This window comes from Montipora capricornis, chromosome 6 (genome assembly GCF_036669925.1).
Source record: "Montipora capricornis isolate CH-2021 chromosome 6, ASM3666992v2, whole genome shotgun sequence".
Lineage (NCBI taxonomy): Eukaryota > Metazoa > Cnidaria > Anthozoa > Scleractinia > Acroporidae > Montipora > Montipora capricornis.
The window spans coordinates 2,670,754-2,683,253 of NC_090888.1; the positions used below are offsets into that span (position 1 = coordinate 2,670,754).

The 12,500-nt window shown below is 38.2% G+C and overlaps 1 protein-coding gene across 1 annotated transcript in view; it reads right to left on the bottom strand.

The window, feature by feature from the left end:
* Nucleotides 1–12,500, bottom strand: part of LOC138051293 (H(+)/Cl(-) exchange transporter 6-like) — a 23,806-nt gene that overhangs the window by 5,148 nt on the left and 6,158 nt on the right. Inside the window, exons 8-21 of the mRNA XM_068897472.1 lie at nt 11,685–11,754; nt 11,497–11,564; nt 10,737–10,795; nt 10,527–10,573; nt 9,890–9,975; nt 9,577–9,690; nt 9,028–9,194; nt 8,535–8,625; nt 7,816–7,936; nt 6,867–7,017; nt 5,344–5,503; nt 3,838–3,944; nt 3,103–3,557; nt 1,367–1,497 (exon numbers count right to left, since the gene is read on the bottom strand). Of these exons, the coding sequence (XP_068753573.1) occupies nt 1,367–1,497; nt 3,103–3,557; nt 3,838–3,944; nt 5,344–5,503; nt 6,867–7,017; nt 7,816–7,936; nt 8,535–8,625; nt 9,028–9,194; nt 9,577–9,690; nt 9,890–9,975; nt 10,527–10,573; nt 10,737–10,795; nt 11,497–11,564; nt 11,685–11,754 (1,827 nt within the window). The remainder of the gene's footprint in view (nt 1–1,366; nt 1,498–3,102; nt 3,558–3,837; nt 3,945–5,343; nt 5,504–6,866; nt 7,018–7,815; nt 7,937–8,534; nt 8,626–9,027; nt 9,195–9,576; nt 9,691–9,889; nt 9,976–10,526; nt 10,574–10,736; nt 10,796–11,496; nt 11,565–11,684; nt 11,755–12,500) is intronic.

Here is a 12,500-nt window from a genome sequence, read left to right on the forward strand (position 1 = left end):
TTCTTTGCCATCAAACTCAAAAAATGACATGAAACGACTGAATTTGAGGTTACATGTATGTGCCTGGATGATGTGAGCATACAACAGTTTTTTCTTTTCTCTCTAATGATCAATGCTGTTTATATCAATTTAATTCCAGGACAGTTGACAGTCATCAAAGAAATAAGAAAAGATACATGTATATATGTATCTATCCAATGACGTTCTTGGTAATAATAACTATTAGTAATAAAAGTGATTATTATTGTTATAATTATCATAACAATAATAATCACTTTATTTGAGTCTCAAGGTTATTTAGCCGAGCAAGAGTGCTCTTCTAATAATTATTGAGGAGACTACAAACTAACTAAAATCAGAACAAATCAAATCAAATGTTGGTTTTTGAGAAGAGGGGAACACCGGTGTTCCCAGGGTAAAACCTCTCAGAGAAGAATCCAGAACCAACAAACTCAACCCACATACGGTAGTTATGGGGTTGAGTTGATCCCCGACCACATTGATGGAATGTGAGTGCTCTCACCATTGCGCCAGTCCTGCTCCCCTCGTGCCCATTGACATTTTTGTTGCTTTAAATGTTATGCATCTATCAAATATGTTAAGCCCAAGGGGGAACCCCGGGCATATGTGGGGCATTTGACCTCTATTGCCTTCCCCACCCTCGAGAATTTGACTAAGAATCTGGGTCCCAGGGTGGGGACGTTTGCTTTCTTTGCGTGGAGGAATTGGACCATTAAGTCACATTGTCCCACGTACTCGTCTGTGCGCAGGCCATCTTGGAATTGAAGTAGCGCGGCTAAAACGCTGAAAGATTTTATACAAAAACACTACAAAGTCATGTACTTCTCACTACTCATTTTCAATATAAATTGATGGAACACCTTACTTTGTGGGGATTGTTGATATTAATTATCGACTCGCTATTCGTCAGAGAATCAATTAAGCGTTGGAATTCTATCAAATATTTTCTTTCCATTGACTAGCAGAATGCCTCTCTTACAGATTACGAGCGCCTGTAGAACAGGGATATTACCTCCCCAAGGTGGGGATATTTGATCTGATTTGCCCGAATTTTGGGGCCCCACAGTGGGGATTTTGACCAAAAAAAAGTTCTGAAAAGTCAAATGCGCCACATATGCCCCCTTTGATAGATGCATTATCAGGAGTGGTTAAGAAAACTAAGGTCTTGGCTGGCATAAATTAAGTCTAAACTTCAGTGAAAAAAAAATCCACACTCTATTTAAGGTCCAAAATACAACTTTGCACCGTCCTTTACTTCTACAAATTCGTTACTTAAAACTTCTCACTAACAGCAACTGTCATCCTACATAATAGTAATATTACTTTTACAGTACATATTACCAACCTCACTATTTTCAGAGTAAAAAACTCTCTTCTTTAGCAGAGTTACCAGTTGTGACCTGAGAATTATCCCATGGAACATTAAGCCTTGAGGTTCATCTTCCTCAGAGTGTCTTTCAGCACTGCCAGGAAAACCTGTGAGATGAGTTAAAGTAACAATTGATTTAAAGTAGACAAAGTATTCTTAGTGATTTGTGAGCCGTTGACAGGGCAAGTTTGCACAAAGGAGTGACCTGCATTGCTATAGTGCCCAGTCCCCCACTGTCCTTCTGAAGGCGGTCACCCCAAACGCAGACTGTGCAGACCGTGCAGACCAGGGGTAAAATATGGCGTTACCCTCACTATTATTGAGAGCTAACCGTAAACAGGCCTGAATGTTATTTAGGCCTAATTCAGGCTAACCGAATTTTCATTTTACAGACGGTCTGCACAGTCTGCAGCCTGTGTTTTTCAGTGTCCCTTCTGAATGGGATCAACAAAATGTGCTGATTATTATTGAAGGAATAATTTGTTTCACTACTTAGTCTCTGGTTAAGGATGCCAGTGCATCACTTGAAACTCAGCATGGCATGATTACAAGCAATATTAGCATTGGCACTCTCTCTGTACCCTTGCCTCAGAACAAACTAGTAACCCACAAGACTCGTAACTTGATCAGTAGCACCAACGTTTTCTATTCTTGCCAAGGAAAGGAGGCCCTTAAGGCATTAAAAGGGCCACTCAGCATGCATTGATTAGAAGATTAAAAGATACCTCTGTATCTTGATACATAAAACAATTATTCCATGAGCCCGAGTTGGATATGAAGTGATAAAATAACCAACGAGCGCATAGCACTCGTTGGTTATAATCACTTCATATCCAACAAGGGCGAATGGAATAATTGTTTTTAATTAGTAAATTCTCAAACCGGGTTTTGCTGCCGATTTTTATTTCCACAATAATTTTACAAAGCGCCCGGAAAGAGCATCTTGGCGCACTATTTTCCATATGACATAAAACTTCGACTATTGCCTCATAGTCGGAGTTTTTTAGCCAATCAAAAAGCTAGAAATGCAATAGTCGGAGCTGAAAATTTACTAAAAGGAAATAGAGAAATAATATTATTATCCTTGCATTTACTTGGAAAATTTACGCAATATTGTCTCTTATAGACCCCTGGCAATATTTTTGAAGCAAAACAAAGGATTATGGAAAGTATGTAAGACGAGAGTAGCTTGTCATTTTAGTAGCAAAACATTTGCGTACTGTTTTGTTGGCCGAATGTCAGTAGCTTGGCGGTAACCTGTCGGTATTAAAGTCAAAGAAAGATGTTGGTAATCTGCTGGCTGACAGTCGACCGACTGCATGTGAGCTTTTCTTCACTTTTAGCAAAAATTCAAGTGGTTTCGGGCTTCAGGATTCGAACGCATGACCTGCGCGAATTGCCGGTGCAGTGCTATACCAACTGAGCTACATGTATGAAGCCACACAGTTGACAGCAAGTCAATTTGTCGGGTTCATGTGTTCCTGTGAAAGGATTCAATGAAAAAAATGGATCATTTCTTTCACTGAGTCTTTTCATGGGAAATGGAATTATTTAATTCTCTTTTTTGTCTACCGCCCACACTTCAAATATCTACATTTCTTTCACGATATATTAGATAGGTCACAACAAAAATTCTCCATTTATTTTATTATTTATTATTATTACAACTAATATTACTGTTACTAATTTACTTAGTTATTCCTTTTGTTTACCCTCATCCTTAAAATGTATTCTCCTCATCCCTCTGTCAATAAAACTGGGCAGCTCAGGAACAGAGGACGAATCTGTTAAATAGTCTCTTTCACTTTCACTTTGAACTCTTTTTCTCTTTATATCCAGATGTTCATTCTGCAAAATTAAATCGGAACTAGTTCTACCCCTTTTGGGGCGTAACATGCGGTCTTCACCACTTGAAACATGCTGCAGCAACTTCTGTTCACTTCTTAAACTGGGAAGGGTAGAACTGCGGGCAAAACGCTCATTAAATGAAAAATTGAAGTTGCTTTGAAAGTTGTCTTCTTGAACATTATGTTGAACTGGTTTGTCAACAGTCACAACAGGAAACGCATTGTGTGCTGTAGTTCTCAAAATTCCAACAATTGAGTGGACCCTTGTGTGAGGATAAATGTATGACAAGCAAGACTCCATGATGTCAGATGCCTTTAATCTGTTATAAGTCAGAAAAAAAGTCACAGCATTAACAGTGGAAACGTACAAATAATATTATAAGGAAGTGTAACAATATGGAAGGTTGTAAGAGGTGAAGGTTAATACTATGGGAAGATGCTGTGAAAAGAACCAAATGCAAGTCTGCAGTCAACCCCTTTGAAACATCTGATCTGCAGCCTTGTATGGTTTGGGAATCAAATTCTAGTGCTTACAGTAAAAGGAACATGACAGTGTATTTAGTAGGAAGGGTAAAATCTGTATTCCCTATGTGTTCTCACCTGTACATTTCTTGAGGTACTGTCCACTCAAGTAGAGGAACACTTTTTAATTTCACATGAATGTCATAGAGTCCCTCATTAAAAAGATCTCCTGACCACTTGGCAACCTGGGTAAAACAAAAGGTTAGGAGCACTGAATTAAAACAATTTTGTCATCAATAGCTGAATTTAGTCAAGTAAGAATCATGTCTAAGACCTTTCAGTCTAGTAAAAATATACAAGAAAAAAAGTATTAAAAGGTAAAATTAATGTACTAAACATCACAGGAATTAAACACGCGTGTATCTGAACAGGATTGCACTTAAGAGAGTCCTTATAGTCATCTCAGAGATTATAAAGCCATCTCCGGTGAAGACAGGACAGAACACAATGCACATTAACCCATTGATCTTTGACCACTGACTTTATTTAATAGATTTTACTCTGTCTAATGCCAGATGATTTTTACTCATCAATGGGTTACAGTTCAGGAGTCACTGGGTTAACAACCTCTACATCGACGTCCTCTTTAACTCATTGACCCCTGGGAGTGAGATTTAATCGAATTTTACTCTGCAAAACCAAGCGATTTTACTCGTCAATGAGGGATGGTTCAGGAGTCAAGGGTTAGAAGCTGAAACTTACGGTAATTTGTCTAGACATCCTGTAGTACTCTTTGTACAGTCATATTACCAATCAAAAAGGAGCACCAGTGGCTCAGTTGGCTGAGCACCGGGCTGCCATGTGGGAGGTTGCAAGTTCAACTTAGGCTGGACCAACACTCAGGGCCTTAAGATAACTCAGAGCAGAAAGTGTTCCCTTTGTAACCACACCCGCAAATAGTTAGACTTTCAAGTCTTCTTGGATAATGACTATAAATCATAGGCCCCGTCTCGCAACCTTTCCTGTTTGTCTACACTGTGGGACGTTACAGAACCAACACACTTTTCGTGAAGAGTTAGGGGAGAGACCCCAGTGTTGTGGTCTGTCCTCTTGTCATACATGCATGGGTTGGGTGGGTGGGTGGGTGAGATCAAAAATAATATGGACTGATAGCAGCTGCCTGAGGCACCTTTACAAGCTGAAGCCCAATCTCACCCTACAGAAAGAATAATGTAAACAGTCATGAAACTTTGTGATATGTTCGGTATAATTTATAAATCCTAAACCATAACCAAAAAAACAAGGCTTAATTAATTAACTTGAAAAAAAAAAAGGTACATGCGAAACATTAATTGTTATCTTTTTTTGTCAATAAAGGATTAGGATCCCAAAAACAAGAGAGACAAACATGCAAAATACCAGAGAAAAACGACTTTTAAGAGGTTTTCTGTTGTGCAATTTTTTCTACACTGCTCTGTATGCATCCATGGTTGTTTGTCAATTGAAATTACCTGCAAGTGCCTTTATTAAACAGCAGCAGGCCTTTCAATTAAAAAGTGCATTTTAAAAAGAACAATTATTGTAAAATTCTGCATGTCAGACACTTTTTTTACAAACGATTTCTATTTAAAAAAATATACGAACCATTAGTGTGATCATGATAGGCAAGCCATAACTAATTTCATTTGTTGATTCTATGAGAATCACAGTCAAACTAATGGTCATCCGCACAACTCCACCTAAGAATGATGCAGCACCTATCAGTGCAAATGTTCCATGATAGGTGTGCTGGTAACCAAGCATCCTGCAATAAAAATCAATTGATACAACTTAAAATATTATTACTAGTAGTGAACTGATCCATAACCCATTCAGGGCACTATGCATGAGCCAAAAAATTGGCATATATTAGTGCCAAGTGACTTATCAGTTGGCTGGTGCCTTAACTACTGAACAATCAAAATAATGGCTTACCCAGTCTTAAGTGGGAAGCGCGGCGGCCTCATGGTTAGAGTTGTCGACTCCAGATTGAGTGGTCTGGGTTTGGGTCCTGACCGGGGACATTGTGTTGTCTTCTTGGGCAAGACACTTATTCTCACGGTGCCTCTCTCCACCCAGATGAATAAATGGGTACCAGCGAAATGCTGGGGGTAACCCTGCGATGAACTAGCATCCCATCCAGGGGGGAGTAGAAATACTCCTAGTCGCCCATGCTACGGAAACCAGAGATAAGCCTGATGGGCCGTCTGGCTCGTAAGCAGAGACTTAACACCAGTCTTAAGTAACAAAACAATGTACAGAAATAATCATAATTATTTTAAATAGTTTTGATTGCACCAAGTCGTCTGTTGGTCAACAGTCGGATACCTGCATTTATAGCCAATGCATTGATGGATTGTGGTCTTATTACCATCATTTCTCTTAAATTTATTGCAGTGCTTAGTGCTCACAGATGAAATCAACTTCCTTAGGTCAAAAAACATAATTATGACAAGGATGGCACTTCAGTCAGTAGAGATTCAGTTAAAATCCTCACCTGTTTGTGGATGTATTGCACTTTCTAATAAGTAAGAAGTAGTTTTTGCTCTGGACTGCACTTCAGAGCCCTTTATACAGCCATGCTGCTTCATCTTAGGCCATTCAGGGAATGTGCTCCAGGTATCAGCACTTATAATGTTCTAGGTAAAGTCCGCTAGTCCAGGCTGGCACTTACACTGTATCTCTGGTTTCTGTAGCATGAAGCGACTAGGAGTATTTCTACTCCCCCCTGGATGGGATGCTAGTCCATCGCAGGGTTACCCCCAGCATTTCGCCCGTACCCATCTATACACTGGGGTGGAGAGAGGCACCATGAGAGTAAAGTGTCTTGCCCAATTAAGAACACAACACCATGTCCCCGGCCAAGACCCGAACCCGGACCACTTGATCCAGAGTCGAGCACACTGACCATGAGGCCACTGCGCCTCCCACATAATGTTCTAGCTGATGTGTAATTCTTTTGTGAACAAGCACAGTGAAACTGTAATTTCGTTTGAAACTCGAAGTGTCTAAGGTAAAAGGTGAAGTCACACAGGAGATGCTACTGGGCTCACAAAGCCGGAGCTGGACCATTCAAAATGAGGTAAAATCATCTGACAAAACTTCTATTTATTATTAAAAATTTATACCTGCATAGTTCTCCTACAAATCTGCCATATGCTGCACCACATAGCAGGCAAGGTACAAACAACCCACTGGGAACACTAGCCCCATATGTCCAACAGGCCAGGAAATAAAAGCAGATGAAAAATATCCCCAGTGATGTCAGACTGAACTCACCTAGAAGAAACTTATCTCGTTTAATGATACTTGACAGACATTAAAAATTAAATTTACATTCAGAGGAAGTCACATACTACAGTACATTTTCATTATGCAGTCCCTAAATCTTTAATTTTGTAGGCACTGCTGACTGCTTTTCTTGTTCCTTTACCACAGTTTAGTTATACAAATAATATAGTTATAGTTATAGTTTATTGAAGCCTTCAAGCTCAAGAGCTGAATTGGATGAAATCAAATAAGAAAACTACACTAAAATAATGGTCTATTGGAAATCTATTTACACTGTAAAAGAAACTATTCTTTAACCTGTTGGTTTTACATTTATAACAGGAATATAATTTTTCGAGCTTCTAAGATTGAAACTTACATTAAATTTTGTTTAATTCAGGTAAAGGATTGTGTAGCTTATGGTGCAGATTGTTACTAATTTCCTGGAATATTCTAACAGGTTGAGCTTGTCTCTGATCGAAGAGATCATTGATTGGTGAAGGGACTAAAAATTAATCCATCTCTTATTTACATGTAATACTGTTGTTAAAACTCCTCTGGAAGTAAGTCCATTATTTTGGAGTTTAAAAGGGACGTACCTTTCTTTCATTGTAATCAAAACTGTTTCAAAGAGTGTGAACAAAATAGATCACAAAAATAAGCTGAATGTACTGCCACTGAGTATTCAAAATAGTATAGCAAGTGACATCATGAACTTCATTACTGAAGAAAGAACTAAACCTTGACAGAACTTTTGGGACTTGGAAGCTCAATACTGATGCAAAAATGAAATCAAGAACGGTTTACCATCCAGATGAAAAAGCTGCCTTATAGCCGATTCTTGCGAAGTGAAGAAGAGGGTTGCCATATCATTGTATTCTCCTTTCTGACAAAAATAGTCTTTAGTATCACTGGTATTTCTGCTACCCTGTAAAGAAAGTATTACGGTTACCAGTACCACTAATATTACTCAACCAGAAAAAATTATCAAAACATCAGCTCACAGATTGTCAGACCTTACGGTACTTAATTTAGAGTACCTTCATCAACTAATTTGATAAAACCAAATTTCCATGTTTCACGGCCCCACCGACAAAGCCCCGGTCTTTCTAGAAACTTAACCCCTTCATTTGACTTGATTTTCACTCAAATCACCACCAGCAAGAAATTAATAAAGGTTGTTTGGAACCAGTCTCTTTGATGAGATCTCATTGCAATTGCCCCGTGACTATGCAACATAAAAACCAGTTAAAATGGGCAGTTTCTATATAATCTGAAGAGCCAGTTAACTCTATAAATAATAAATTATTATTATTATTATTATTATTATTATTATTATTATTATTATTATTATTATTATAAGTGCTCTTCTTAATTAAAAAAAAAAAAAGCCAGTGGTTCCAATAAGTGCTGGTTCCAATAAGTGCTCTTCTTAATTAAAAAAAAGATATTATTATTATTATTATTATTATTGTTGTTGTTGTTGTTGTTGTTCAGCTAAAACAGAGCTCTTCAATTTCTCTTACCACAGGGAGTGTCTTGCAATATGCAAGATAAATTGGACTAAAAAATGCAACTGAGGTGGTAATACAGGCCACCAGGAGAACTTCAAGAATCCTGTAAATTAAAAGGGAAAAATCCAAACTGAGTCTCCCTTTTTGAAGACATCAACACACACCAGTAACCTTAAAGGCATTTTCATGATGTCGAATGAAAAAGTTCATGTGATCCAAGATGAGCTGATTCATGTGACAAAAATGTTTTTGTAGATTGCCTGTCATTATCATTATCAATATTTCCCTCAATTTTTATGTGCATGCAATTGCCAGCATACTTCACGACTTTATATAATCCACTTTTGCATAAAATTAATGACAAGTCAGAGATTAATGACAAACAATGCAATGTTTTTCATTTCCCATCACAATTAAGTAACAAAACCAAATTATCACTCAAAGTACACGTAATTGAGGGAAGAATGTGCACAGTGTTTGAACACAGCATGGATTTAATACCTACCTAACATATTTGGGACGTAAATTGATATTCAAGAGGCGATGCACAGTCAGATGCTTGTTGAGTTGATTGAACCACGCACCAAGCAGGCCACCAACAAAACCCATACCAATGAAGATAAGTAGGTCTTGAATATTCCATAAGTTGCACTTCTCAACTGCTTTACTGCACTTCACAAAATCGAAAACACAGGCTTACATGTATTTTACTAACTCCTGCTTAAAATTTTGGCCTTTGATTCTTTTTTAAGCATCAAACTATAATTCTTTTTTGGCTTTAACAACTGTTACAGTACTCAAGTTTGTCATGCACCTTTTGTGGGAGGAAATGTGTGTTGATCGGAAGTGCAAGCGAAAAAAAACAGTTGATGCAATCAGTAAAGTATAAAGGTCGATTGAGCTAAATATTAACAACAGTTACTGTTATGGTAACAGTTTATGCTATGGTAGAAACAACCATTTAATGGTACATGTAAATCAAATAAAATGAACAGAAAAAAATAAATAATTCAGCCTAGCTATTTTAGAGTGATTACGATATTGTTGTACTCACACTGAAGACTCCAAAGCTAAGCAAGCCTGGCTGATTGAATGATCCCCATTCATAGCCGAGAATGCCAGACAAAAAAAAGTTGAGCGTAAAGGTTGATGCCATGGAACAGAAGAACTGGAAGTGTAAAAAAAAGTTAAATAAATCAGTAATGACTGGAATTCAGGATGATTTTTGCACTCAAAATAAGCAACATACTTAAGCTGTTGTAGTTTTCTCTAAAATTTTTACTTAACAAAATTAATGGCCATCTTTCAAGATCTGAAAGTCTCTTTTCACCCAATCTAGATTTTAACTTTGAACTGCAACAACTTACACTTCTCCATGTTAGTGCTTGATTCCAAAATGAGCTTCCTTCTTCCAAACTGAATAACACTCCCCCAATTGGAGCACCAAATGCAGCTGAAAAAAATAACAGCTATAAAATAATTATAATAGACAGACCATACTGTAACAGTTCTGTGCTCAGTTACCAAGGCTTAGAATAAAAGAGAGGCTGGAAATGACCTTGTTTTGACTCAAACCTCGCTGCTAAATTCTTTGATGTAAAATAGCAACTCGTTAGCATAACAACAACAAGATTTACATATTAAGAATTATTAAAGCAACAAGGTTTGTATCTAAACAAGGTCAACTCCAGCTTCACTTTTATTCAAAGGCCTGGCAACTGAGCAAAGAAATGAAAAATGGTCTATTCTGCCTTGAAAACATGTCGTTGAGTAATGCTTACATGCACAACTCCCCTCAGCGGCTTTTAAATTTTAAGGGCTAATAAACAAATTTAACCTACATGTAAACCGGCCTAAACCGGGCATACTTTAGTATTTTACTCTGTCTAACGCCAGACGATTTTACTCGTCAATGGGGAACCCCCAGGAGTCAATGGGTTAAAGAATTGATATTAAACAGACACAAGAGATCCTTATGGACCCCCCCCCCCAGAGTTTGATTACCTGCCACCCCAGCCGCTGCTCCTCCAGACACAAAATCTCTCTTCTCTCTGGAAAGGAGACAGTTAAAAGATAATATTAGCCCCTTAGATCTTGTTTATCCTGTCCCAAAAATTTAGAATTAAGGAGTTATCATCAAGGAAACAAGAGTACTCACTACAGTTTTTCATTCTATAGTAGAAAATATTTTTAATAATATGCAATTTTTAGTACCTGTCAGTTCTGAAGTACGGAAAATTGATCTTGATTCTTCTAAAGGCAATACTTTGAAACTGTGGCAAGACACACCAAGAAAATAAAAAAAAAAGATGCCAGCAGATATAAAAACATGCATTGGACATCTTCATTGTCACAGTTGTCATATCATCATCATCATCAATTCATAATTACTATTTGTCACTTCATCAAGTTTGCGTTAAATTTGAATGCATCCTGAAACACCAACACTTCAACATCAGTCTATCAAAATCATCAGAGGCATTGTCATACAAAGGCAACTAATGCATTAGATGGCCTCTGTTAAAACAAGACAGACACTACAGTGAGTGTCACAGCTACATTTAACAGAACCTGTTTAGGCTGAGACAGGTGGAAGATGACCAGAAACTACTGGTACCTACCTAAAATAGAGGTTTACTAAGCCTGGATCTACGTATTTCTAATGAATGCCAAATAAATCTTTTACTGAATGAAAGTATGTAGAGCATAATCCATTTGACCTCAGCCAATAGGAGTCCATCCACTTGGCAAGGACATTGGTTTAATTAATAGGTCTTAACACAGATAAGTCGTGCCGCATGCACGACAAGAAAGTGAAATGAGTATTAAACATAAAAAACATGGGCCGACTAGCCAGGTCCCCATGTTAGCTGAGGTCAAACGGATTTTTCTCTAATACATATGTTGTGGACAGCTGAAGACACTAAAAGTTTGCTCCTAACAATCAGCAATACCAATGTTTGTCAAACAATACCTGAGGTAATCCTGCTCCAATAATTGCACCACTGTGAATCATTGGACCTTCCTTCCCAACAAATAAACCTACATTTAACAGGATTGGGATACATGCAAACATAAGAATAATTAATAATTAAATTGCTCCAAAAAATCCTTTTCAAAACCAGTCAAAGAACTTTGACAGAACAGATAACTGAATCCTACCTCCAGCAACACTAAATAGCACACCCACTGCTTTGCAAACCAAGGTTTTAAATCTCACCACATGAGGTACCTACAGCAGAGTATAAAGGGGAAGAAAAACTCAAAAGCTCACTTTTCGTGATGAGTGTTTGGGCCTAGCCTGCTTGTAGGGGGTAATTTGTATTTCGGTCGCCATATTGCACTGGTGGAAGGCAGAATACCTGGGACGAGTGGGGAAAGTCATTTTGGTCACCTGGCCCAGGTCTATCCCATGTTCTTCCAATAATTAATAATTAGTGGCGTCTGATATGTGTTTCGTAGCAACAACAACATCTACCGCCTGCTAGCAGACTAGTTTGGGCCTAATTTAGAATTTCAATTTTTGCTTTGCTTGTAAAGTCTGTGAGTAAGACATCTCATCATAACCCACATTACACACTGTTTTCACAAAATGACAATATTGAACTGCACTCCTTACTGCACTGACCATGGATACTCAGGGACAAAAAATTCCAAATGACAGGTTGCCAACAGGTCACCGACTGTCGGCCGACTGTTGGCTGACAGTCGGCCAACACTTTGGCCTTAAACATAACAAACTGTTGGCCAACAATTGGCCGTCTGTTGGCCGACTGTTGGCCGAAAGTGGGCCAACAATTGGCCGACTGTCGGCCGACAGTTGGGCAATAGTCGGCCGATTGTTGCCCAACTGTCAGCTGACTGTTGGCCCACTGTTGGCCGACAGTCGGCCGACAGTAAATTTTGAGAATTATTCTTCACTATTACCAGTTAGGCAAAACTGGGAAGTTTCCCTCCTAATTAGCTTCTTCAGTTCTT